The sequence below is a fragment of the Ranitomeya variabilis genome, chromosome 4 (assembly GCF_051348905.1).
Source record: "Ranitomeya variabilis isolate aRanVar5 chromosome 4, aRanVar5.hap1, whole genome shotgun sequence".
NCBI lineage: Eukaryota > Metazoa > Chordata > Amphibia > Anura > Dendrobatidae > Ranitomeya > Ranitomeya variabilis.
In genome coordinates this window covers 10,805,104-10,829,952 of record NC_135235.1, presented here as the reverse complement: position 1 = coordinate 10,829,952, position 24,849 = coordinate 10,805,104, and the positions used below count along the sequence as shown (strand labels likewise).

Here is a 24,849-nt window from a genome sequence, read left to right as displayed (position 1 = left end):
TCAGGTCCCTTGCCGTCTGCTTCCTGCTCTGACTGTGTGCCGCCGTACAGTGAGAGCAGAGCGCAGCGGTAACGTCACCGCTGTGCTGTACTTTCACTTTACGGCGGCTCAGTCAGAGCAGGAAGCAGACGGCAAGGGACCTGACGGACATCAGATGGCGAGTATGTAGTGTTTGTTTTTTTTTTACATTTACGCTGGTAACCAGGGTAAACATCGGGTTACTAAGCGCGGCCCTGCGCTTAGTAACCCGATGTTTACCCTGGTTACCAGTGAAGACATCGCTGGATCGGTGTCACACACACCGATTCAGCGATGTCAGCGGGACCTCAACGACCAAAAAACGGTCCAGGCCATTCCGACACGACCAGCGATCTCGCAGCAGGGGCCTGATCGCTGGTACGTGTCACACATAGCGAGATCGCTACTGAGGTCGCTGTTGCGTCACAAAACTAGTGACTCAGCAGCGATCTCGCTAGCGATCTCGCTATGTGTGACGGGGGCTTTAGTGTCACTGTCCAAATAATATCACCATGCAGTGTCCAAATAATACCACCATATAAATTGTAATAATACCAGTCATACTATCCATAAATAATACCGCTATACACTGTCCAAGTAATATCACCATACAGTGGCCAAATAATACCACCATATAAATTGTAATAATACCAGTCATACTATCCATAAATAATACCGCTATACACTGTCCAAGTAATATCACCATACAGTGGCCAAATAATACCACCATATAAATTGTAATAATGCCAGTCATACTATCCATAAATAATACCGCTATACACTGTCCAAATAATATCACCATGCAGTGTCCAAATAATACCACCATATATATTGTAATAATACCAGTCATACTATCCATAAATAATACCGCTATACACTGTCTAAGTAATATCACCATACAGTGGCCAAATAATACCACCATATATATTGTAATAATACCAGTCATACTATCCATAAATAATATCACCGTCTAACAAAACAACTCAGAGCCCAAATAATATATCCAAAAAAAAGAAAAATTTGCAGCAAAAACGCTGAAAGAACTGCCATCCTGCAGATCTAATATATCTGCAGGTCAAAAATAAGCAACGAGACTTCAGGATTCACATTCACTTTGCTGAAATCTGTACAGAAAAAAAAAGCGACAAATTTGCAAGGTGTGCACAGCCCCTTAAATCGCAAATAATGGTCCAAATAATACAACCATATAAAATATATATAGAAATACCCACAGTCATACACTTCATAAATAATACCGATATACACTGTGCAAATAATAGCACATTATAAAACTCTTATAATACCACAATACAGTGTCCAAATATTAACCTCAAGTAAAATTCTAATAATAGCATGGAATTTACTAAATAAATACCGTATTTTTCGGATTATAAGATGCACTTTTTGCCCAAAAACTTGTTTGGGAAAATGGGGGTTCATCTTATAGTCGGAATATACTTATAAATAGTGTGGCGGAAGCAGGAGTCAGGCGATTCTGCAGCGGTCCCAGTCCGATGCTGCAGGGCTTTGCCGAGATCTCAATCTGAGCATGCAGCCATTTTCCCGGAGGCCACCGCATGGCAGCAATTAATGTGCGGGGCCTCTGGGCTTTCACAAAATGCCGGCGGAGCCCCCCGCACCATGAGCACCGCCGAACCTGCCGCACCAGTCTGGGATGGGAGTCATATCGCCAGACCACCGAACAGCCCCTGTGACCACGCTCCACCAGCGCTGTCAATCTCCCCGATAAGCTAAATTCGGAATGTAAGACGGACCCCCATTTGATACATTAAGTTTTTTCCCCTATTTTCCTTCTGAAAATTTGGGGTGCGTCTTATGGTCTGGTGTGTCTTATAGTCCGGAAAATATGGTAATACCAAAACACAGTGTCCAAGTCATACAGTGGGAAAAATAAGAATTTGATACGCTGCAGATTTTGCAAGTTTTCCCCCCTACCCACAATGGAGATGTCTGTCATTTTTATCGTAGGTACACTTCACCTGTGAGAGACTGAATCTAACAATAAAATCCAGAAAATCACATTGTAGGATTGTTACATCATTAATTTGCATTTTATTGCATGAAATAAGTATTTGATCACCGACCGACCAGCAAGAATTCTGCTCTCACAGACCTGTTATGTGCACGCGTTGCGGATTTGCCTGCGGATTCGCAGCTGTTTTCCATGCGTTGCACAGAACCATGTAAACCTATGGAAAATAAAATCCGCAGTGAACATGCTACGGAACATTCTGGGCGGAAACGCTTCGTTGTTTTTTTTTTACAGCATGTCAATTCTTTGTTTGGCAGCGTTTTACACTTGCTCCTCAATATGAATCCGCAGGTGTTAAAACGCAGGTGAAATACGCACAAAAAACGCAGGAAATCCACAGTAAATCCAGTTTACAGTAAATCCGCACAGAAATCCGCAACGTGGGCTTAGTGTTTCTGTAAGAAGCCTCCTACTTTGCACTCATTACCTAGATTAATTGCACCTGTTTGACCTTGTTAGCTGTATAAAAGACACCTGTCCACACAATCAATCTCGCTCAAACCTCTCCACCAAGGCCAAAACCAAAGAGCTGTCTACGGACACCAGGGACAGAATTGTAGACGTGTACAAGGCTGGGATGGACTACAGGACAATAGGCAAGCAGCTTGGTGAGAAGCAACAACTGTTGGCACAATTATTAGAAAATGGAAGAAACACAAGATGACTGTCAACCTTCCTCGGTCTGGGGCTCCATGGAGGATCTCACCTCGAGGGGTAAAGATGATTCTGAGAAATGTCAGAAATCAGCCCAGAACTACACGGGAGGACCTGGTCACTGACCTGAAGAGAGCTGGGACCACAGTCTCAAGCATTAAGCCATCATGGATTAAAATCCTGCAGGGCACACAAGGTCCCCTGCTCACACCAGCACATGGCCAGGCCCATCTGAAGATCACCAATGACCATCTGGATGATTCAGAGGAGGCATGGGAGAAGGTCATGTGGTCAGAGGAGACCAAAATAGAACTTTATGGTATCAACTCTACTCACTGTGTTTAGAGGAAGAAGAAGGATGAGTACAATAATAATAATAATAATAATTTTATTTATATAGCGCCAACATATTCCGCAGCGCTTTACAACTTATAGAGGGGACTTATACAGACAATAGACATTACAGCATAACAGAAATCACAGTTCAAAACAGATACCAGTAGGAATGAGGGCCCTGCTCGCAAGCTTACAATCTATGAGGAAAAGGGGAGACACGAGAGGTGGATGGTAACAATTGCTTTAGTTATTTGGACCAGCCATAGTGTAAGGCTCGGGTGTTCATGTAAAGCTGCATGAACCAGTTAACTGCCTAAGTATGTAACAGTACAGACACAGAGGCTATTAACTGCATAAAGTGTATGAGAAGATGGAGGAACGTGATTATGTTGTTGTTTTTTTATTAATAGGCCACACAGGGATAATTAGGTTAATGCGTTGAGTACAACCGCAAGAACACCGACCCAACCATGAAGCATGATGGGGGAAACATCATACTTTGGGGGTGCTTTTCCCCAAAGCCGACAGGACAACTGCATCGTAATGAAGGCAGGATGGATGGGGTCATGTACCGTGAGATTTTGCCAAACAATCTCCTTCCCTCAGTAAGAGCAATAAAGATGGATCGTGTCTGGGTCTTCCAGCATGACAATAACCCACAGCCAGGACAACTAAGGAGCGGCTCCGCAAGAAGCATTTCCCGGTCCTGAAGTGGCCTAGCCAGTCTACAGACCTGAACCCAATAGAAAATCTTTGAATGGAGCAGAAACTCAATGTTACCCAGTGACAGCCCCGAAACCTGAAAGATCTGGAGAAGATCTGTATGAAGGAAGGGGCCAATATCCCTGCTGCAGTGTGTGCAAACCTGGCCAGGAACCACAGGAAACATCTGTCCTCTGTAATTGCAAACAAAGGTTTCTGGGCAAATATTAAGTTCTGTTTTTATACTGTATCAAATACTTATTTCATGCAATAAAATAGAAATTAATTATGTAAAAATCTTACAATGTCATTTTCTGTTTGTTTGTTTGTTTTTTAGATTCTGTCTCACAGGTGAAGTGTACCTACGATAACAATTACAGACCTCTCCATTGTGTGTAGGTGGGAAAATCTGCAACATTGGCAGAGAATCAAATACTTACTTTCCCCACTGTAAACAATTCTATTAATACGACATTACAATATCCTAATATCCCACCATACAATGTATAAATAAAATTATCATATTAAACTGTAGAAATTATAATTATACCACATGTCCAAATAATACAACCATATAAAACTCATACAAATATCATCATAGAGTATCCACATAATAGAAACCACATGTTGTCATTACAGTATAAATAATCATCATACAGTGACCAAATAATACCGTCACTCAGTGTCCATATATTACCACACATACAACTCTAATCATACCACCATACAGTGTCAATAATACATCTATATAGTCACCACAGATGTCATAAATACTATTTTATGGAGCTGAAATAATATCGCCATCTGATTTTCATTGCGGGTTGTGACACATTACAGACGGTGATACGTTGCGGAAGGCGGTGATCCATTGCGGAAGGCGGTGATACATTGCGGAAATTGATACATTGTAGTGATACATTGCGGAAGGTGATACATTGTAGACGGTCACGGTGGTGATACATTGCGGGCGGTGATACATTGCGGAAGTTGATACATCGCGGACAGTGGTGATACATAGCGGGCGGTGATACATGGCGAGTGGTGATACATTGCAGACAGTGATACATTGTGGACGGTGATACATTGCGGGCAGTGATACATGGCGAGTGGTGATACATTGTGGATGGTGATACATTGCGGACAGTGATACATGGCGAGTGGTGATACATTGCAGACGGTGATACATTGTGGATGGTGATACATTGCGGGCAGTGATACATGGCGAGTGGTGATACATTGTGGATGGTGATACATTGCGGACAGTGATACATTGCAGACGGTGATACATTGTGGATGGTGATACATTGCAGACAGTGATACATTGTGGACGGTGATACATTGCGGGCGGTGATACATGGCGAGTGGTGATACATTGTGGATGGTGATACATTGCGGACAGTGATACATTGCAGACGGTGATACATTGCAGACGGTGATACATTGTGGATGGTGATACATTGCAGACAGTGATACATTGTGGATGGCGATACATTGCGGACAGTGATGCATTGCAGACGGTGATGCATTGCAGACGGTGATATATTGCGGAAGGTGATACATTGCGGGTGGTGATACATTGTGGATGGTGATACATTGCAGACAGTGATACATTGAGGATGGTGATACATTGTGGACGGTGATACATTGCGGACAGTGATACATTGCGGGTGGTGATACATTGCAGACAGTGATACATTGAGGATGGTGATACATTATGGGCGGTGATACATGGCGAGTGGTGAAACATTGTGGATGATGGTGATACATTGCGGGCGGTGATACATTGAGGATAAGTGGGAGGTGATACATGGCAATCGGTGATACATGGCGGGCGGTGATACATTGTGCACAGTGATACATTGCTGATGGTGATATATTGCAGATGGTGATATATTGTGGGAGGTGATACATTGAGGAAAAGTGGCGGGAGGTGATACATTGTGCACGATGATACATTATAGACGGTGATACATTGCGGGCGGTGATACATTGCAGGCGGTGATACATTGAGGAAAAGTGGCGGGAGGTGATACATTGTGCACGATGATACATTATAGACGGTGATACATTGCGGGCGGTGATACATGGCAATCGGTGATACATTGTCCACAGTGATACATTGCAGATGGTGATATATTGCGGATGGTGATACATTGAGGAAAAGTGGCAGGAGGTGATACTTTGTGCACAATGATACATTGCGGGCGGTGATACATTGCGAGCGGTGATACATTGTGCATGATGATACATTGCGGGCGGTGATACATTGCGGGCGGTGATACATTGTGCACGATAATACATTGCGGATGGTGAAACTGTCACTCTAACGGCTTTTGATGCAAATTTATCAAATATGTTTCTCACTACTAATCTCTAAAAATAAAGTGGCTCGCGGCGTCTTTTCTGACTTGTGCTAACCGCGTGTGAGTGCAGCGAGAGGCGAAAAACCCCATAAGAATAGCGCACAACCCAGAAATATATACATTATGTCCGAAGGGGAGGACGGGTCTCAGAGTGTGTATAGTGAAGCTCTGCGAAGGGCGTGATGATTAATGCTGCCTACAGCCTATGTCACCGCTATACTACGGAGATCCATAAAACCGTCACTTACCATTTTCGGTGGCGGGAGGTCCGGCAGACTTTTCTGTGGGGCCGCAGAGTGCAGCGCTGACACCCCATTGGTCAGTGCTTCTTGGGCTGGAGGGTCTGATCTTTCACCTGTGAAAGGAGAGATTTATGGGATTAATGTCAGTCTGGGGGTCTCACTCGGGGGGCCGCTGTATGATGTTGGCACCTACCAGAGTCCGGTCCTGGGGTGGTGTCCTTGTCTGGAGCCAGCACCTTGTTCATGTAGATGTATTCCTCCTCTCCACCTGCAATAGAGACGATGTGAACGCTGCCCTGATATCCCGACCCTTATCTTTAGGGTCTTTTCAAGGCTCCTATAATAAATCCAGGAGGGCCCCACCCCTGATACAGTATAGGGGCCACATAGCCTTCTCTTATAGACAGAGGTGGGATTCTAATGCAGGAAGCCCCAATACTGAGACGCTTCCTAGTCGCCATATTCTCCTGACCCATAACACACGGACCCCCAGCAGAAGCCCCCATTCCCAGCTCATAGCGGGATTATGGTGGTCGGGACCAGAGGCTACACCCTCACTCTAAGACCGTGTTCACATGGAGCTTTTTTATTTTGAGGCGTTCCACAACCATGGGTTTTCCAGGTGGAGAGCTTCTGGAGACGCTCCTGTTTCTAGACTTTTTCTGAAGAGTTTTTGAAGAGTTTTTCTTCTTTCTCTTTGCAGCCTCTTGTTGGAGCCTGAATTACAGACATTTCCTTCAGGTTCTGCTTCAGAGAGAAGAGACTGGCGGATCAAAAATCTCCTCGTATGAACAGAAACGTGAATTTTAAATGAAAATTAATTGGACGAATTTCTGGAGCCTTGTAGTTCTTGAGGATCCGCTGTGAAAAAAAACTCATAAAAAACCTCAATGTGAACACAGTCTGAGCGGTCAGGAGCCGGCTCTAGGTTTCTCATGTTTTCTAGCTGAACACTTACTGCTGTTGGTCTTCAGGCACATCTGCAGGATCTCGGACAGCAGACATTTCTTCAGGATCGCCGCGCTGCTGAGGTTCTCCTTATCCAGAATATTCAGGAAATCCTCCACCTCCGTCAGCAGCCGCTCCAGAGCTACAAATCCAGAGAATCGTTGGTGACAAAGTATCCAATGTCTATCATGTACTGTCTGCTGAGCCGTGAGGCTAATCCTATCCTGTGTGATACTGTCTGCTGAGCTGTGTATCTAATCCTATCCTGTGTGATGCTGACTGCTGAGCCCTGTATCTAATCCTATCCTGTGTGATGCTGACTGCTGAGCCGTGTATCTAATCCTATCCCGTGTGATGCTGACTGCTGAGCTGTGTATCTAATCCTATCCTGTGTGATGCTGACTGCTGAGCCGTGTATCTAATCCTATCCTGTGTGATACTGACTGCTGAGCCGTGTATCTAATCCTATCCTGTGTGATACTGTCTGCTGAGCCGTGTATCTAATCCTATCCTGTGTGATACTGACTGCTGAGCCGTGTATCTAATCCTATCCTGTGTGATGCTGACTGCTGAGCTGTGTATCTAATCCTATCCTGTGTGATACTGTCTGCTGAGCCGTGTATCTAATCCTATCCTGTGTGATGCTGACTGCTGAGCCGTGTATCTAATCCTATCCTGTGTGATGCTGACTGCTGAGCTGTGTATCTAATCCTATCCTGTGTGATGCTGACTGCTGAGCCGTGTATCTAATCCTGTCCTGTGTGATACTGACTGCTGAGCTGTGTATCTAATCCTATCCTGTGTGATACTGTCTGCTGAGCCGTGTATCTAATCCTATCCTGTGTGATACTGACTGCTGAGCCGTGTATCTAATCCTATCCTGTGTGATACTGACTGCTGAGCCGTGTATCTAATCCTCTCCTGTGTGATACTGTCTGCTGAGCTGTGTATCTAATCCTCTCCTGTGTGATACTGACTGCTGAGCTGTGTATCTAATCCTATCCTGTGTGATACTGACTGCTGAGCCGTGTATCTAATCCTCTCCTGTGTGATACTGACTGCTGAGCCGTGTATCTAATCCTCTCCTGTGTGATACTGACTGCTGAGCCGTGTATCTAATCCTCTCCTGTGTGATACTGTCTGCTGAACCATGTATCTAATCCTATCCTGTGTGATACTGACTGCTGAGCTGTGTATCTAATCCTCTCCTGTGTGATACTGACTGCTGAGCCGTGTATCTAATCCTCTCCTGTGTGATACTGACTGCTGAGCCGTGTATCTAATCCTCTCCTGTGTGATACTGTCTGCTGAACCATGTATCTAATCCTATCCTGTGTGATACTGACTGCTGAGCTGTGTATCTAATCCTCTCCTGTGTGATACTGACTGCTGAGCCGTGTATCTAATCCTCTCCTGTGTGATACTGTCTGCTGAGCCGTGTATCTAATCCTATCCTGTGTGATACTGACTGCTGAGCTGTGTATCTAATCCCATCCTGTGTGATACTGTCTGCTGAGCCGTGTATCTAATCCCATCCTGTGTGATACTGTCTGCTGAGCTGTGTATCTAATCCTATCCTGTGTGATACTGTCTGCTGAGCCGTGTATCTAATCCTCTCCTGTGTGATACTGACTGCTGAGCTGTGTATCTAATCCCATCCTGTGTGATACTGACTGCTGAGCCGTGTATCTAATCCTCTCCTGTGTGATACTGACTGCTGAGCTGTGTATCTAATCCCATCCTGTGTGATACTGACTGCTGAGCTGTGTATCTAATCCTATCCTGTGTGATACTGACTGCTGAGCCGTGTATCTAATCCTATCCTGTGTGATACTGTCTGCTGAGCCGTGTATCTAATCCTCTCCTGTGTGATACTGACTGCTGAGCCGTGTATCTAATCCTCTCCTGTGTGATACTGACTGCTTAGCCATGTATCTAATCCTATCCTGTGTGATACTGACTGCTGAGCCGTGTATCTAATCCTCTCCTGTGTGATACTGTCTGCTGAGCCGTGTATCTAATCCCATCCTGTGTGATACTGACTGCTGAGCCGTGTATCTAATCCTATCCTGTGTGACACTGTCTGCTGAGCCGTGTATCTAATCCCATCCTGTGTGATACCGTCTTCTGAGCTGTTCACATTGCTGAGGCCTCAGAACACAATGACAAAAAAACCTGCAGATATATATCGCAGTCTGAACGTCGCCTGAAGCTCGCTGCTCCGCCTGATCCCGTCTGGGCTGCGTTCACACTCTGGTTTATGGATCTGGTGGATTATTGTGGGATTTGTGTGGATGCAATGTTTTGTTCGTTTTTATAACAGAAGGAAAAGTTCTGCGTGCTCCGTTATTTCTCCTCTACAAACTGCCAGGATGCGGATCCCAGATGGACCCCACAATAATCATTGGGGCCCCTAAGTCCACGTTTCCTTCACTGATTCCTCAGCTCCAGTCCACGAGGACGACAGACGACCGAACAAAGGAAATCCTGAGAACATGATCTGCTGAGGCCACGAGGACTGGAGCGGGGGAAAACTGCTCTAATTAAACACTCTCATGTTATCAGACGCTGTGGGACTTATGGGACCCCCATTATCCTACTGGTGGTGCGTCAGCCACTGCCACTGACGCCTTCCTGTCCGTTATCAGTCACAATCACTGGTCACACCAGAGATTCTCTTTGGGCAGCTGCGGACCCCCACTCACTAACCTGCTCATACCCTGACCCAGCTGGCTGCACCTGTAAATACCAGTGACACATATATATATCTACTATATAATTGTCTAATGGTCACTTCCGTCTTTCTGTCTGTCTTTCTGTCTGTCACGGATATTCATTGGTCGCGGCCTCTGTCTGTCATGGAATCCAAGTCGCTGATTGGTCGTGGCAAAACGCCCACGACCATTGCGACGGCCACAGTCCGGCGGCAATATGGCCACTCTTTCCTCCCCGCAGTCAGTGCCCGCTCCATACTCCCCTCCAGTCATCCAGTCAGCCCTCACACAGGGTTAATGCCAGCGTTACCGGAGCCCGGTGTAACGCACTCCGCTTACGCAGCTATTAACCCTGTGTGACCAAGTTTTTACTATTAATGCTGTGTATGCTGCATCAATAGTAAAACGATCTAATGTTACAAATAATAATAATAATAAAAAAAACCCTTATTCTCACCCTCCGACATCGCGACATTGCGTCCTGTCCGCCGGCAGGTTCCGGTGCTAAGGGAGAAGGACCTGCCATGACGTCACGGTCATGTGACCGCGACGTGACGTCATCACAGGTCCTGTGCTCATAGTCATACCAACCCTGGGACCAGAAGCTGCCGCGTGCACCGTACTCAGGAGCCAGGACTAAGGTGAGTATATGTTTATTTTTTATTTTATGTCACTGGCAAATATACTACATTACTGGGCAATATACTACGTGGCTGTGCAATATACTACATACTACGTGGCTGTGCAATATACTACGTGGCTGGGCAATATACTACGTGGCTGGGCAATATACTACATACTACGTGGCTGGACAATATACTACGTTACTGGGCAATATACTACGTTACTGGGCAATATACTACATGGCTGTGCAATATACTACGTGGCTGGGCAATATACTACGTGGCTGGGCAATATACTACGTGGCTGGGCAATATACTACGTGGCTGGGCAATATACTACGTGGCTGGGCAATATACTACGTCACTGGGCAATATACTACATGGCTGTGCAATATACTACGTGGCTGGGCAATATACTACGTCACTGGGCAATATACTACGTGGCTGGGCAATATACTACGTGGCTGGGCAATATACTACGTGGCTGGGCAATATACTACGTCACTGGGCAATATACTACGTGGCTGGGCAATATACTACGTGGCTGGGCAATATACTACGTTACTGGGCAATATACTACGTGGTTGGGCAATATACTACGTGACTGGGCAATATACTACGTCACTGGGCAATATACTACGTGGCTGGGCAATATACTACATGGCTGTGCAATATACTACGTGGCTGGGCTATATACTACATGGCTGGGCAATATACTACGTGGCTGGGCAATATACTACGTAACTGGGCAATATACTACGTGGCTGGGCAATATACTACGTGGCTGGGCAATATACTACGTTACTGGGCAATATACTACGTGGCTGGGCAATAAACTACGTGAACATGCATATTCTAGAATACCCGATGCATTAGAATCGGGCCACCATCTAGTATATATATATATGTGTATATTTATATTACTTAAACAGATAGAAGAAAAGCCGGCAATTCATCTGCTGTGTTCTGTAGAATCACTGCAGGAGCTGACATGATAGAAGATGTGGATTACATACAGTAAATACACATAGAATCGGTAGATATATAGATGTCAGTGTCAAATACAATTAGTGCAGTGTGTGTGCAAATTACTGGACATGCCTTTAATTAATAAAAGATTATTTTTCGGAAAAAAATGGCGTGGACTCCCGTGTAATTTTCATAACCAGCAGAGGGAAAGCCAACAGCTGAGGGACGATGTTTATAGCCTGGGAAGGGGGTAATACCCATGGAGCTTCCCAGGCTATTAAGATCAGCTCACAGCTGCATAACTAGCCTTTGCTGTCTATTAAAATGGGGGACCCTTCAGGATGAAGATTAAAGAAATGAGACGTATGGAGAATCTTACGGCCTGTATTAATAATCAACTTGAATTGTTCATCTGGGCTCCATGGGATGACTATGTAACTAAGCTAACCAATTGATGTTACGTGCCTGCTTTCTTTCTGTGTCTTTTCCCTCTCCCTGAATTTTTCCCTATCTTGTCCCTGTCCCCACCTACTCTTAGATGATGCATTAGATTTTTGGCCTAATTTTAGTAGGAGCAGCAGTGCTGTGCACTGTGCCACTAGAAGAAACATCTAAAATGTTTTGCATAGTTTTGCATAATTTTGCTACAACTATACTTGTGTTTATGATGTTATTTGTATGAGGAAAAGGAAAATATTTAAAAAATAAACAGTTAAAAAAAAATGGGGGACCCTAAAAAAAAGACAAAGGGTCCCCCTACAACTAATAACCAGCAAAGGCTATGCAGGCAGCTGCGGGCTGATATTAGTAGCCTAGGAAGGGGCCATGGATTCTGCCCACTTCCCAGGCAAAAAAAGATCAACTCTCAGCCATCCCAGGAAAGGCGCATCTCTAAGATGTGCCAATTCTGGCACTTAACCTCACTCTTCCCACTTGCCTTGTAGTGGTGGCAAGTGGGGGTTGATGTCACCTTTGTATGGTCAGGTGACATGAAGCCCAGAGGTTAGTAATGGAGAGGTATCATTAAGACGCCCCCATTACTAACCCCATAGTGACATTGTTAGAAAACACAAACATCCAGAAAAAGTCCTATAATTTAAAGAATGACGCAGACTCCTTTAATATTCATAATTAAGCCATACTTACAACCTTGCCCATTCACCTGATGCCCTCATCATCTGCAAAAGAGGTAAAAAAAAAACAGTATTCCTCACCATTCCGCAGAGATGCTTTAAATCCATTTGTCCCACGACGGGTCCAGCTCTGCTACATCTAGATGGCAGGCTGCATGGTTGTATGATGCGACCATACAGCCTATCATCCAGCAGACACTGAGCACCGTGTGCCCAGTGTCTCCCTGTGAACTCCTATTCTCTGTCTGAGGGCACCGCGAGCATGAGAAAGTTCTGCCCGCGGTGCCATCTGACAGGTCCCGGGAGTTCACCTTTCTGACGTTAGTGCGACCGCCATGGGAAAATTTTACACGTACGCTGAACACCCCCGAGAAAATAAACGGTGATGTGAGCGGCCCCATAGATTAACACGATGTTTTCTCGCATAGAACTCGTCCGTATTTTACAGTAGTGTGACTCCGGCCTATTTCACACTGATACATAGAGACCCATCAGTATTGAGACTACCTTGACGTTGGTTGATAGGCAGGCATGTACTGGCCAGATTATGTGCAAAGCGTCTAATTTTTTCCTAGTACACAGAGGCAGTACTTTTCATATTGACATGCTTTAACGCTACAGAATTCAACTTTTTTGTATATAATTCATGCATAACAGTCAGAAATGTCTGCAATCTGCCGTGTGTGAACAGCGCACGATCCACGCTAGTCACATCAGAAAAGTTATGAAATGTTTTAATAAATCTGATGCGTTTTGTAATTGTTCGGGTTCCCGTTAACTCTTTCTACTTTTGCCTTGTGACATTTTAACTTTGATAATTATCAAAAATTTCTTTTTTTTTTGCTGATTTCCATTTTTTTAAGTGTGAAGATAAAATGTGAAATCTTTTTGCTTAAATTTGTTCCAATTTTTACAGTAGTCCACCTTTTTAACCTTCTACCAACATCTGGCGCCAGCTGAATAATAAAGTGGCCAGTGACTTCTATATACTGGGGGGTTATTTGGGGGGGATTTAGCAGTGACTGATACGTGTATGGATCATTGATATGAGAGTGAAGATGTGATGTGCAGAGCTGGACCGGACTCCTCCGACATTCCTGACATTATTCTGGGTCTGGAGGGAAGCACTGCACAGGAAAGGGTTAATACAGGAAAGGGTTAAGGACGCTCTTCCTGCCCTGGACCTCATAGAGGAAACTATAGACTTCACAAGTGTCAGCAATGATCTCTCCTCAATCTAGTGATGCAGCAGAGTCATCGATCCCCAGAGCTTGGGGTCACCGAGAGCCTCATGTAGGTGTCTCCGGGGGAAGTGGTGGGGGCTCTGGGCTTCTGGGGGACTATGAGGTCAGATAGTGACTAGTGATGAGCGAATATACTCGTTACTGGAGATGTCTCAAACACGCTCAGGGGTCCTCAGAGTGTTTTTTAGTGCTCGGAGATTTAGTTTTTCTTGCCGCAGCTGAATGATTTACATCTGTTAGCCAACATAAGTACACGTGGGGATTCCCTAGCAACCAGGCAACCCCCACATGTACTTATGCTCATTACTCGAGATTTCCCGAGCATGCTCAGGTGATCTCGAGTATTGAGTATATTCGCTCATCACTAATAGTGACTCATCTCACGTCTCTGTTAACTAAACCTCAGGCCGCGGATAGACGGGCGACTTCTAGGTGTCACACTGCAGCACCTTGCCGCTCTTTCATAGTTTTAGGTTATGTACACAGTGACTGCACCAGCAGAATAGTGAGTGCAGCTCTGGGGTATAATACAGGATGTAACTCAGGATCAGTAATGTAATGTATGTACACAGTGACTGCACCAGCAGAATAGTGAGTGCAGCTCTGGGGTATAATACAGGATGTAACTCAGGATCAGTAATGTAATGTATGTACACAGTGACTGCACCAGCAGAATAGTGAGTGCAGCTCTGGGGTATAATACAGGATGTAACTCAGGATCAGTAATGTAATGTATGTACACAGTGACTGCACCAGCAGAATAGTGAGTGCAGCTCTGGGGTATAATACAGGATGTAACTCAGGATCAGTAATGTAATGTATGTACACAGTGACTGCACCAGCAGAATAGTGAGTGCAGCTCTGGGGTATAATACAGGATGTAACTCAGGATCAGTAATGTAATGTATGTACAGTGACTGCACCAGCAGAATAGTGAGTGCAGCTCTGGGGTATAATACAGGATGTAACTCAGGATCAGTAATGTAATGTATGTACACAGTGACTGCACCAGCAGAATAGTGAGTGCAGCTCTGGGGTATAATACAGGATGTAACTCAGGATCAGTAATGTAATGTATGTACAGTGACTGCACCAGCAGAATAGTGAGTGCAGCTCTGGGGTATAATACAGGATGTAACTCAGGATCAGTAATGTAATGTATGTACACAGTGACTGCACCAGCAGAATAGTGAGTGCAGCTCTGGGGTATAATACAGGATGTAACTCAGGATCAGTAATGTAATGTATGTACACAGTGACTGCACCAGCAGAATAGTGAGTGCAGCTCTGGGGTATAATACAGGATGTAACTCAGGATCAGTAATGTAATGTATGTACAGTGACTGCACCAGCAGAATAGTGAGTGCAGCTCTGGGGTATAATACAGGATGTAACTCAAGATCAGTAATGTAATGTATGTACACAGTGACTGCACCAGCAGAATAGTGAGTGCAGCTCTGGGGTATAATACAGGATGTAACTCAGGATCAGTAATGTAATGTATGTACACAGTGACTGCACCAGCAGAATAGTGAGTGCAGCTCTGGGGTATAATACAGGATGTAACTCAGGATCAGTAATGTAATGTATGTACAGTGACTGCACCAGCAGAATAGTGAGTGCAGCTCTGGGGTATAATACAGGATGTAACTCAAGATCAGTAATGTAATGTATGTACACAGTGACTGCACCAGCAGAATAGTGAGTGCAGCTCTGGGGTATAATACAGGATGTAACTCAGGATCAGTAATGTAATGTATGTACACAGTGACTGCACCAGCAGAATAGTGAGTGCAGCTCTGGGGTATAATACAGGAGGTAACTCAGGATCAGTAATGTAATGTATGTACACAGTGACTGCACCAGCAGAATAGTGAGTGCAGCTCTGGAGTATAATACAGGATGTAACTCAGGATCAGTAATGTAATGTATGTACACAGTGACTGCACCAGCAGAATAGTGAGTGCAGCTCTGGGGTATAATACAGAATGTAACTCAGGATCAGTAATGTAATGTATGTACACAGTGACTGCACCAGCAGAATAGTGAGTGCAGCTCTGGGATATAATACAGGAGGTAACTGAGGATCAGTAATGTAATGTATGTACACAGTGACTGCACCAGCAGAATAGTGAGTGCAGCTCTGGGGTATAATACAGGATGTAACTCAGGATCAGTAATGTAATGTATGTACACAGTGACTGCACCAGCAGAATAGTGAGTGCAGCTCTGGGGTATAATACAGGATGTAACTCAGGATCAGTAAAGTAATGTATGTACCCAGTGACTGCACCAGCAGAATAGTGAGTGCAGCTCTGGGGTATAATACAGGATGTAACTCAGGATCAGTAATGTAATGTATGTAGACAGTGACTGCACCAGCAGAATAGTGAGCACAGCTCTGGGGTATAATACAGGATGTAACTCAGGATCAGTAATGTAATGTATGTAGACAGTGACTGCACCAGCAGAATAGTGAGTGCAGCTCTGTGGTATAATACAGGATGTAACTCAAGATCAGTAATGTAATGTATGTACACAGTGACTGCACCAGCAGAATAGTGAGTGCAGTTCTGGGGTATAATGCAGGAGGTAACTCAGGATATGTAATGTAATGTATGTACACAGTGACTGCACCAGCAGAATAGTGAGTGCAGCTCTGTGGTATAATACAGGATGTAACTCAAGATCAGTAATGTAATGTATGTACACAGTGACTGCACCAGCAGAATAGTGAGTGCAGCTCTGGAGTATAATACAGGATGTAACTCAAGATCAGTAATGTAATGTATGTACACAGTGACTGCGCCAGCAGAATAGTGAGTGCAGCTCTGTGGTATAATACAGGATGTAACTCAAGATCAGTAATGTAATGTATGTACACAGTGACTGCACCAGCAGAATAGTGAGTGCAGCTCTGGAGTATAATACAGGAGGTAACTCAGGATCAGTAATGTAATGTATGTACACAGTGACTGCACCAGCAGAATAGTGAGTGCAGCTCTGGAGTATAATACAGGATGTAACTCAAGATCAGTAATGTATGCACACGGTGAATGCAGTTTCGGTATACTTTTGCCATGTGTGTTTTGTATCATGGTGGACATAGTGGGATAGGTCAATTATGATTGCAGAGAGGCAGCCGGTTAGTATTAGCAGAGTCCATTCCTGGCAGGGATCTCTGGATCTTGTATGTGAATGATTTGTCGTCTCCTCATCTGTTCTCCTGATGATCACATTTATGATTTCTTTTGGACACAGATTTAAACTTGAATTTCTTGATCTCACATCAAACCAAACTCATCCCCACTACATCCGTTTTTGCAATCGTTCACCTTATTTGTAAGTTGCAGAATATTTTTCTTGTGCTCTGGAATCTCATGAAATACATTTAAAGTGACCCTGTCAGCAGGGTTTTACTAAGTAAACTACAGCCATTGTCAGGTTGCTCCTGGGAGGGACTGTAGGCAGAGTCTTATCTTCCTGCTCTAAGCCACAGAACCCAAGGAGAGACCCGCCCACAGCCCCGCCACAGTCCCTCCCACAGGCTGTCTGCAGCCCCGCCCACAGCCCCGCCCACAGGCTGCCCACAGCCCCGCCCCACAGGCTGCCCACAGCCCCGCCACAGGCCACCCCGAAGCACAAGCAGTCTGTTTCTATGATGAGGAGCATGTTTGTGATCGGGTGGCCTGTGGGCAGGGATGTGGGCGAATCTGTGGTCAGGTCTTTCCTTTGTCTTTCATTGGGTTCTCTGGCTAAAGGTACCGTCACACTAAGCAACGTCGCCAGCGATCTGTGACGTTGCAGCGTCCTAGGGAGCGATATCGCTGTATTTGACACGCAGCAGCGATCAGAATCCTGCTGTGAAATTGCTGGTCGCTGCTAGAAGGTCTGCACATTATTTGGTCGCTAGGTCGCCGTGTATCGCCGTGTTTGACAGCAAAAGCAACCATACCAGCGATATTTTACACTGGTAACCAGGGTAAACATCGGGTTACTAAGCGCAGGGCCGCGCTTAGTAACCCGATGTTTACCCTGGTTACCAGCGTAAAATGTAAAAAAACAAACAGTACATGCTCACCTGCGCGTCCCCCAGCCTCTGCTTCCTGACTCTTACTGAGCGCCGGCCCTAAACTGAAAGTGAAAGCACAGCGGTGACGTCACCGCTGTGCTGTTAGGGCCGGAGCTCAGTCAGCGTCAGGAAGCAGAGGCTGGGGGACGCGCTGGTGAGTATGTACTGTTTGTTTTTTTAACTTTTACGCTGGTAACCAGGGTAAACATCGGGTTACTAAGCGCGGCCCTGCGCTTAGCAACCCGATGTTTACCCTGGTTACCCGGGGGCCTCGGCATCGTTGGTCGCTGGAGAGCGGTCTGTGTGACAGCTCTCCAGCGACCAAACAGCGACGCTGCAGCGATCGGCATCGCTGTCGCTATCGCTGCAGCGTCGCTTAGTGTGACGGTACCTTTAGAGCAGGAAGATAACATTAACTAAAAACTTCTAACACTGATTACACAAGACGGATTTCTTCACTCCAGGTATCATTTTAATCAGTATAACAGCAGCAACCTGACACTGTCTGTAGTTTGCTTAGCAAAATCCTGATTAAATTTCTCATTAAGGTTGTTGCATAATTTTTACTTAACTGAATAAAACCGATGTGTTTAATTGAGTGTAGAAAGTGTTGCAAAGACAAAAGCAACTGTATGGCTCCATCTCTTGCACAAGGCGCAGTTCCATCAGTTGCGCAGGATGGCACTCTAGAGCAGCTCTGTTACTTGCTTAAGGCGTGACTCCATTACTTGCACAGGACATGGCTCTGTTACTTGCGGGGGATGTGGCTCTGTTAAGGTACCTTCACACTAAGCGACTTTGCAGCGAGAACGACGACGATCCGTGACGTTGCAGCGTCCTGGATAGCGATCTCGTTGTGTTTGACACGCAGCAGCGATCTGGATCCCGCTGTGACATCGTTGGTCGGAGCTAGAAGTCCAGAACTTTATTTCGTCGCTGATCACCCGCTGTCATCGCTGGATCGGCGTGTGTGACGCCGATCCAGCGATGTGTTCACTTTTAACCAGGGTAAATAGTAAATATCGGGTTACTAAGCGCAGGGCCGCGCTTAGTAACCCGATATTTACCCTGGTTACCATTGTTGTAAAAAACAAAACACTACATACTCACATTCTGATGTCTGTCACGTCCCCCGGCGTCCACAGGGTTACGCGCTGCTGCTCAGAGCTTCCTGCACTGACTGTGTCAGCGCCGGCCATAAAGCAGAGCACAGCGGTGACGTCACCGCTGTGCTCTGCTTTACGGCCGGCACTGAGAGTCAGTGCGGGAAGCTCTGAGCAGCAGCGCGTAACCCTGTGGACGCCGGGGGACGTGACGGACATCAGAAGGTGAGTATGTAGTGTTTTTTTTTTACTTTTACAATGGTAACCAGGGTAAATATCGGGTTACTAAGCGCGGCCCTGCACTTAGTAACCCGATGTTTACCCTGGTTACCCAGGTGCTGCAGGGGGACTTCGGCATCGTTGAAGACAGTTTCAACGATGCCGAAGTCGTTCCCCTGATCGTTGGTCGCTGGAGAGAGCTGTCTGTGTGACAGCTCCCCAGCGACCACACAACGACTTGTAAGTCGTTTAGTGTAACGGTACCTTTACTTGCGCAGGATGGGGCTCTGTTACTTGTGCAGGATGGGGCTCTGTTACTTGCGGGGGATGTGGCTCTGTTACTTGCTCAGGGCGCGGCTCTGTTATTTGCTCGGGGTGCGGCTCTGTTACTTGGCGGGGCGCGTGTAACGGGGTCTGCTGTGCTGGAGTACCTCTTTCAGTACCACCCCGTGGTTCAGGAGGTCCACTCTGCTTTGGCTGGAGTCTGAATGAAGGACGCTGGCTGGAATTCCTTGATTACATGGGCGCATATAAAATATCACTGCTTCTCCATGTATTTCCAGTGTGACAACTCTTTACTCCCAGAACACAGAATATATATCACAACAGATACAGAGGGCAGGCCCATTCAAAAGTGGCAGGCCAGACATACATTACAATAGCCGCAGGTGGCCGGAGCCTGCCGATATTTACTGTGGGAATTACAAAGGTGGGGGGCATTAGGGACATGCATCTCACATGGAACCTATTATACATACATAGAACAGCACAACATATTCTGGGTGCTGAGGGGTTCTGTAACATGGCTCCCCCTTTCAGCGACGCGATCGGCATACACAGTCTGATCCTTAACGGATCGGCTTGGGGATGACCGAAGTTTATGGGGTTGGTACAAGTTCCGTTTGTCGACTTAGTCCATCGGCGTTACCGTTTTGTTTGCCTGGTCTGTAGTGGATGGTGAAGTCCAGAGGTTGTAGGGCTAAACTCCACCGCAGTAATCTGGCGTTGTCTTCGGAGACCCGATTAGGCCAGATTAGGGGATTATGGTCTGTTAAGAGGGAAAACTGTCGTCCATACAAATATGGTTGTAACTTTTTGAGTGCCCATACTACTGCCAGGCACTCCTTCTCGATGGCCGCATAGCTTACTTCACGGGGCAGTAGTTTCCGACTCAGGTAAGCTACCGGGTGTTCTTGGCCGTCCGGCCCGACTTTGCTCAGTACTGCCCCCAATCCAAACATAGAAGCGTCTGTGTGAACAAGGAAACGTTTAGTTGGATCGGGTGCGGCCAATACAGGGGTATTGGTGAGGGCGTCCTTTAGCTGGCGGAATGCTTCCTCACACTCTGGGGTCCAGGTTACCTGGCGGGGTTGGTTCTTACGGGTCAGATCAGTGAGGGGCTTGGCTACGCTGCTGTAATTGGGGACGAATTTCCTGTAATACCCCGCTGTCCCTAGAAACTCCATGACCTGGGTTTTAGTGCGTGGGGTGGGCCATTTGGCTATGGCCTCAATCTTGGCTGGTTCTGGTCTCTGTTTCCCACTTCCCACCCAATGTTCTAAATACTGAACCTCTGCTTTGCCCACGTGACACTTGTTTGGGTTCAGGGTGATTCCGGCCTTGTGGATCCTGTCTAATACTGTCTCTAGGTGATTTAGATGCTCTTCCCATGTCACGCTGTAGATGGCGATGTCATCCAGGTAGGCACAAGCATAGTCCTGGAAACCATCCAGAAGCCGGTCAGCCAGCCTCTGGAAGGTCGCCGGGGCAGTCTTCATCCCGAATGGCATAACTCGAAACTAGAATAAGCCGAACGGGGTGACAAATGCCGACTTGGGAATAGCGTCAGGACTAAGGGGAATCTGCCAGTAGCCTTTGCATAGATCGATGGTGGTCAAATACTTTGCCCCCGCCAGCCGGTCTAACAACTCATCCACACGCGGCATGGGATACGCATCCGTCACCGTTTTCTCATTGAGCTTACGATAGTCTACACAAAACCGTGTAGTTCCATCCTTCTTGGGCACTAACACTACGGGGGATGCCCAGGGACTATCTGACTCTTCAATGACCCCTAAACGCAACATCTCTCGTATCTCTTGTCGCATCACTTCTCGTACAGACACAGGGACGCGGAAGGGGGGTTGTCTCAGGGGGGTCTGATCCTGGGTCTCAACCTTGTGTTGTGCCAGGTGGGTGTACCCCGGTCTCCCTGAAAACATCCTCTGTCGCTGCCTCAACAACGCCTCCGCCTCCTGTCTCTACCGGGGACCTAGGTCTTCACCCAAGTGTACCTGGTCCCATGTTTTAGACTGAGTCCTCTCCCCTAAGACATCAGGCAAGGGGAGTCCGGCTACATCCTCTGCTTCAGGTGCACAGATGGCCACTACCTCTTCAGGGCGCTCGTGGTAGGGCTTCAGCATGTTCACGTGGAACATGCGGATAACCCTGGGGTTGTCACAATCGGCGACATTATAGGTGGTGTCGGCTATTTTCCCCACTACCTGGTAGGGCCCCTGCCATGCAGCTTGGAACTTGTTCTGCCTAGTGGGCTCTAACACCAGGACCTTCTGCCCTATTTCTAAGGTGCGCTCTCTGGCCCTCCGATCGTACCATACGCGCTGGCGCCTTTGGGCCACATGCAGGTTCCCACATACAGCCTGGGTCAGCTCCTGTAGGCGGTCCCGGAATTCCAGCACATAGGGTACAATAGGTACCCCTTCTATGGTGCCCTCCCCTTCCCAGTGTTCTAGCACTAAGTCTAGGGGTCCCCTTACCCGCCTCCCGTATACCAGTTTGAACGGGGAGAACCCCGTGGATTCTCGGGGCACCTCCCGATAGGCAAACAGGAGGGGTGGCAAGAATTTCTCCGAGTCCCTGTAGGTCCTGGTAAAAGTCCCAATGAGTTGTTTTAACGTTCCGTTAAAGCGTTCACACAACCTATTGGTTTGCGGGTGGTACGAGGCGCTTCTAATGGACTTTACGCCGCACAGCTTCCACAGTTGGTTGGTCACCTCTGCTGTGAACTGGGTACCCTGGTCCGAGAATCTCCCGGGGAAATCCAACCCGTGAGAAAACCTGGAGCAGGGCAGCCGCCACCGTCTCTGCCAGTATGTTAGGTAACGCAACCGCCTCTGGATACCGTGTGGCATAATCTACCACTGTCAATATATACCTTTTCCCTGACGGACTGGGTTTGGCTAACAGCCCTATCAGATCGACCGCTACTCGGCTAAATGGTTCCTCCACAATGGGGAGGGGGCGTAATTTGGCCTTGCATCGATCTCCCCTCTTGCCAATGCGCTGGCAACTGTCACAGGTCTGGCAGTACTGACGAACATCATAGGTTACCCCCGGCCAAAAGAAGTTTTGTGTCAGACGATGCCTGGTGCGACTGACGCCGAAGTGCCCGGCCAAGGGTATGTCATGAGAGATTCGTAGTAACTCCTGTCTATACTTCTTGGGAACTACCAGCTGTCGTTTTATAGTGGGGCTCGTCCCTGTGTGGTGCTGCTCGGTAACCCGGTAGAGGAGTCCCTGCTGCCATACAAACTGCTCCTCTTCCAGTACTCCTCTCGCCTCTTGTGCCTTCGCACGATATACCTCTAATGAAGGATCCTCAAGTAACTCCTTCTTAAATTCAGCTGGGGTGGCCCAAGAAATGTGTCTGGCTATGGGAATACGTGTAGGGCTGGGATGTCTTACCTGGGCCTCCTCTGAGTGTGATTCCGCCTCCGCAGCTCGAGCTTGTCTCCGGGTGGTCACAGGATATGTCTCAGCCAGAGGGGCAACCAAGAAGGCAGACAACATGGGCCCCAAGTCATTTCCCAGCAAGACATATGCGGGCAAATCCTCCATCAAGCCGACCTCAACAAGGCCATCCCCGACTCCCCAGTTCAGGTGAATCCGGGCAGTGGGCAGTCGATGTATGGCTCCCCCTGCTACACGGACTGCCACTGTCCGGTCCGTCTTCTCTTGGTCCCGGACGAGATGAGACTTCACAAGGGTCAAAGTTGCTACTGAATCTCTTAGTCCCTGCATACATTTCCCATTAACCCACACGACCTGTCGATGCTGTTGTCGATTATCTGCCCGGGCCGCCAGTGTACAGCGGCCCGGCTGAAGGTAGTTGTTCCCACCTTTGGCCACTGGGTACGCTGAGACCGGTTGGGACATTGTCTTTGCAGGTGGCCCAGCTGATGGCAGGTGTGGCATCGCACCCCATGGGGACTGTGGTAGGTCAGGTTTTGAGCTGGTCCCCCGACAATCTTCTGTGGTTTGGGGGCTTCCAGACCCATGGGAGGACCCCTAGTGACCATCTTTGATCCGGCCGACTGAGACCTCCTGGCATCATGGTGTTCGTCGGCCAGACGAGCGGCCTCCTCAAGAGTCGTTGGTCGTCTGTCCCGAAGCCATTCCTGTGTCTTGGGGGTTAGTCCATTAAAGAATCGCTCTAACAAGTAGAGCTGGAGGACGTCCTCCTTAGTGGTTGCTTGGCTCCCTTGTACCCACTGTAGCAGTGACCGCCGTAATTTACAGGCCCATTCAGCGTGGGTATCGATTACCCGTTTTATAAGTCCGCGGAACTTTTGGCGGTATGCTTCTGGTGTCAGCGCATACCGGGCCAAGATCACTTCTTTGATCCACTCATAGTCCATACAGTCCTCATCAGGTACCGTGCGATAGGCGTCCGCTGCCCGGCCTGTCAGCTTGCTGGCCAGAATCTGAACCCGTTCCTCCGGCTTCACTTGATGAAGGGCACACTGCCGCTCAAAGTCCTGCAGAAAGCCATCAATGTCTTCCTCTGCCTCCCCCAACTGTCGGAAGGCATTATACTGGATCTTTTTGTGGCTTACTGTTGAAGGTACCTGGGCGGAGGCCAGAAGTCCCCCTGCTCGCTGACTCTCCTCTCTCCGCTCTGCCATCTCCATCTTGGCCAGCTCCACTTTGGTCCGCTCGGCCATCTCCATCTTGGCTAGCTCTATCCTGGTCCGCTCGGCCATCTTTTCCTTCAGATCAGTACACACATCAGCCATCACCTCTCGTATGATCTCTACTGCAGGGTTTGGGCCATAGAACACCAGTCTGTTCTTTACGTCCCTCTGGAATTCAGTCTCCTCCACGTTCACATTGGGGGGCGCTGCACCGTCGTGTTCCATGATGGCTGCTATCAAATCCGCTTTCGTTTTGTTGCTAGCGATTAACCCTCGAGCTTCCACCAGGTCTTTTAATGTAGTCCTCTTTAACTTCTGGTAGTGGTTTTCCATTCATTCCTTTCCTCCTGTAGATGGGGTATCACATCCCGCTGTCTGCCACCAGTGTAACGGGGTCTGCTGTGCTGGAGTACCTCTTTCAGTACCACCCCGTGGTTCAGGAGGTCCACTCTGCTTTGGCTGGATTCTGAATGAAGGACGCTGACTGGAATGGCTTCATTACATGGGCTTCTCCACGTATTT

The 24,849-nt window shown here is 47.2% G+C and overlaps 1 protein-coding gene across 2 annotated transcripts in view; it reads right to left on the bottom strand.

Moving 5' to 3' along the window:
• Positions 1-24,849, bottom strand: part of AFAP1L2 (actin filament associated protein 1 like 2) — a 155,176-nt gene that overhangs the window by 78,946 nt on the left and 51,381 nt on the right. For both annotated transcript variants that reach the window (XM_077257929.1, XM_077257930.1), the window contains exons 2-4: positions 7,327-7,458; positions 6,562-6,636; positions 6,375-6,481 (exon numbers count right to left, since the gene is read on the bottom strand). In XM_077257929.1, the coding sequence (XP_077114044.1) occupies positions 6,375-6,481; positions 6,562-6,636; positions 7,327-7,458 (314 nt within the window). The remainder of the gene's footprint in view (positions 1-6,374; positions 6,482-6,561; positions 6,637-7,326; positions 7,459-24,849) is intronic.